This window comes from Gavialis gangeticus, unplaced genomic scaffold, assembly GCF_001723915.1.
Source record: "Gavialis gangeticus isolate Ggan-Ray unplaced genomic scaffold, GavGan_comp1, whole genome shotgun sequence".
In the NCBI taxonomy this organism is placed as follows: domain Eukaryota; kingdom Metazoa; phylum Chordata; order Crocodylia; family Gavialidae; genus Gavialis; species Gavialis gangeticus.
In genome coordinates this window covers 45,400,630-45,403,590 of record NW_017728994.1, presented here as the reverse complement: position 1 = coordinate 45,403,590, position 2,961 = coordinate 45,400,630, and the positions used below count along the sequence as shown (strand labels likewise).

General features: G+C 69.1%; 1 protein-coding gene across 1 annotated transcript in view; it reads left to right on the top strand.

Moving 5' to 3' along the window:
• Positions 1-2,687, top strand: part of R3HCC1L (R3H domain and coiled-coil containing 1 like) — a 14,204-nt gene extending 11,517 nt beyond the window's left edge. Inside the window, exons 2-6 of the mRNA XM_019502683.1 lie at positions 227-402; positions 737-807; positions 926-1,021; positions 1,306-1,446; positions 2,115-2,687. Coding sequence (XP_019358228.1) covers positions 227-402; positions 737-807; positions 926-1,021; positions 1,306-1,446; positions 2,115-2,170 — 540 coding nt within the window. The 3' untranslated portion in view covers positions 2,171-2,687. The remainder of the gene's footprint in view (positions 1-226; positions 403-736; positions 808-925; positions 1,022-1,305; positions 1,447-2,114) is intronic.
• The last annotated feature ends 274 nt before the right edge of the window (positions 2,688-2,961 follow it).

Here is a 2,961-nt window from a genome sequence, read left to right as displayed (position 1 = left end):
TAATGGGAAAAGTGGAGGCGTGGTGCGAAGGCCTGATCGATACCTCCTGATGTGCCCAGCGCTGTTAATCCATCTCCCCGCCAGTGTCCGGCCACGTCCCCGGGACTCGCCCCATCCATCAGTCCGTGCGGCGCAGGGGCCAGGGCCCGTGGGGCGGGGGAGGGAGCTGGGACCCCCCCGTCAGCCGCGGGGCAGCTCACAGGCCTGCGTGCATCCTCCCTTGCAGCTGTCGGGCGGGGGCGAGCCCCGGCATGGCGTGCAGGAGCCCCGCTTTGACTACTACAGCCCCCGGGCGGCCGGGCCGGACCTGAGCGACGCGGAGCTGCCCCACGTCATCGAGATCTACGACTTCCCGCAGGACTTCCGCACCGAGGACCTGCTGCGCGTCTTCTGCGCCTACCAGTGAGTGCCCTGCGCCGCCTGGCCTGCCCGGGCACCGTACCGCCCCTCGGCCCCCGCCGCATCCCCGACCCGGGCTGGGAGCCCCGGGCAGCCCGGCCGGAGCTGCCCGCATGCCCTGGAGGGCTCCTGGGAGCCAGGTCCAGGCTCTTGCCATCAGCTGAGTACCCAATGCCAGCCCCATCCTCCCTGCTGTCAGCCCTCCTTGCTGAGCCAGGCAGGGGCTCCCCCAGAGCTCAGGCCCCCTTCTTGCCCTGGCTGTTAGTACCCCCCTCCCACCCCTGCCCGTCAGGGGCGGGCATATACGGTCCCCAGCTCGGCTTCTCTACCCTGCCAGGAAGAAGGGCTTCGACGTCAAGTGGGTGGACGACTCGCACGCCTTGGGGATCTTCTCCAGCCCCATCACAGGTACAGGCTTCCTGCTCCAGCCCAGGCCCCTCCGTCCTCCAGCGGGTGCCGCACATCTGGGTGTCCGCTGGGTGCTGGCATTGCCCCGTCCTGACCCGGCCCCGGCCTCTCCCCACAGCCCGCGACGCGCTGAGCAGCAAGCACCTGATGGTGAAGACGCGGCCACTGTCCCAGGGCACCCGAGCTGCCCAGGCTAAGGCCAGGGCCTGTGCGGGTGAGTGCGGGTGGAGCAGGGGCCTGTCTTTGCAAACTGTCTAAGAGCAGAGGAGCTGGCTCGATGGCCAGGCCGGGAGGGTCGCTGGGGGAGGGCGCTGGCACCAGCCCAAGTATTCCCTGAGCCCGTGGCAGTGGAGCCCTAGTGTAGACAAGGCCCCGCGGCTGTCGGCACCCTCGCTGCAGGGCTGTTCACCCCAGGCCAGGGGCAGTTCCCGTCCCCAGTGCCTGGCTGCGGTGCCCAGCTCTGAGAGCCCCCCTCCTCGGCTCTGCCCTGCCCCACAGAGTTCCTGCAGCCGGTGAAGGAGCGTCCCGAGACGACGGCAGCCCTGGCCAGGCGGCTGGTGATCGGCGCCCTCGGCGTGCGGAGCAGCCAGAGCCGAGCCCAGCGGGACGCTGAGCGCAAGCAACTGCAGGAGGCCCGAGGTGGGTAGGTGGGTCAGGCATTTGGGGGCCCCCATCAGAGCCTGGGCAGCCTGTTGCCCTGCGTCTTGCGTGCAGCCGGGGCCCTGCCCAGAGGCAGCTGCATCTGAGCCCCCCATCTCGTGGGGTCTGGTGCAGCCTCGCCCGCCCTTGCCTCCGCAGCGTAGGGTCCGAGGGGCCTGGGCTCAGCCGCCGGCGCGGGGAGGAGCCGTCCCTGCCGCCGGGCTGGCAGCTGGCTCGCGGCCCTGCAGCTGCAGCGGGCAGATAACGGGTGATGGAGCGCGGCCGCGCGCTGGGCCAGGCTGCCTGGGAAACCGCTGCGCTGCCATCCCCATCACCTGTCATGAGCGGAGCCAGGCACCGGCTTAACCCTTCCGTGTCTGGTGCCAGGGACTTGCGTCCTCTGCCCCCCCCCGTTCCCACAGCAGTCCCAGCAGTGCTCTGGGAAGAGCCGGGGGCTGTGGGGAGCCTGCCCCTGCTCTGCTGCCCGCGGTGGAGCTGCCCCGCGCCTGCCACCTGCCTCGGGCAGCAGGTGCGGGCGTCCAGCTCGGCGCAGCGTTTGGTTCTTGCCGCTAGATGGAGCCCGAGCAGCGCCCAGCTGCCCCTGCCCCTGCCCCTGCCGCTGCCCTGGGCAGGGGATCAGGCCTCACGCCGCCTTCTCGCCCCTGCAGAGAGGAAGCGCCTGGAGAACAAGCAGCGGGAGGACATCTGGGAAGGCCGGCAGTGAGCCGGCTGCCGGGAAGAGGCTGCCCCACTGGTGCCAGCCGGAGGCTGGGTCCGGGGTTCGAATGCTGCAGCAGCACTGTCAGCCCAGGGAGCAGGGGCAGGCGGTCCGGTCTATCTGGGCTCAGAGGGAGCCTCTTGGTGCGGTCAGGGCTCCTGCCCCAGCCTGATACCGCTGTGTGGGGCTGCAGGGTGGGCCCTGCCCACCAGGCCCTTCTCCAGCTCTCCCGCACCCCGGGAAGGCTGGAAGAGTTGTGGTGCGGGGTCTCGCGGCTGGGCTGGGGAGACCCTGAGCCAGGGACCCATGGTGCCTGCCTGGCGCTGCCCAGCTCCATCTCAGGGTCATTGCCCCAGTGCTGCAGCTGGGGCCAAGCAAAGAGCTGGGGGCTGCGGGAGGCCATTGCTGCCCCACGCCGAGCTGCTGGAGCCACAAGGGAGCACCGGCCTGGAGTCCCTGCAGAGCTGTGTGTGCAGAGTTGCTGTCCTTTATTTTCCTATTAAATGCCATTTATTTTATACTGCGCTGTGGTCCTGGGCTGCTGGGCCCGTGCATCCCACACACGGCGGTGGTGACTGTCTCAGGTGGGGGATGCGGGAAGCCCTGGAAGCGAAGCGTTTGGATCCTGGGAGACATGCAGGGTTGCTGCGTTCCCAAAATGTGCAATAGTGAAACGATTATGTGCAGCATGCCGTCACTAGGCCCCAGAGTGAACGGCCTCCAGGTTCGCAGGGGCTGGCTGTGCTCAGGGCAGCAGGTTTGGGCTGATCTCCACATCCGTTATGACCACCCCAGGC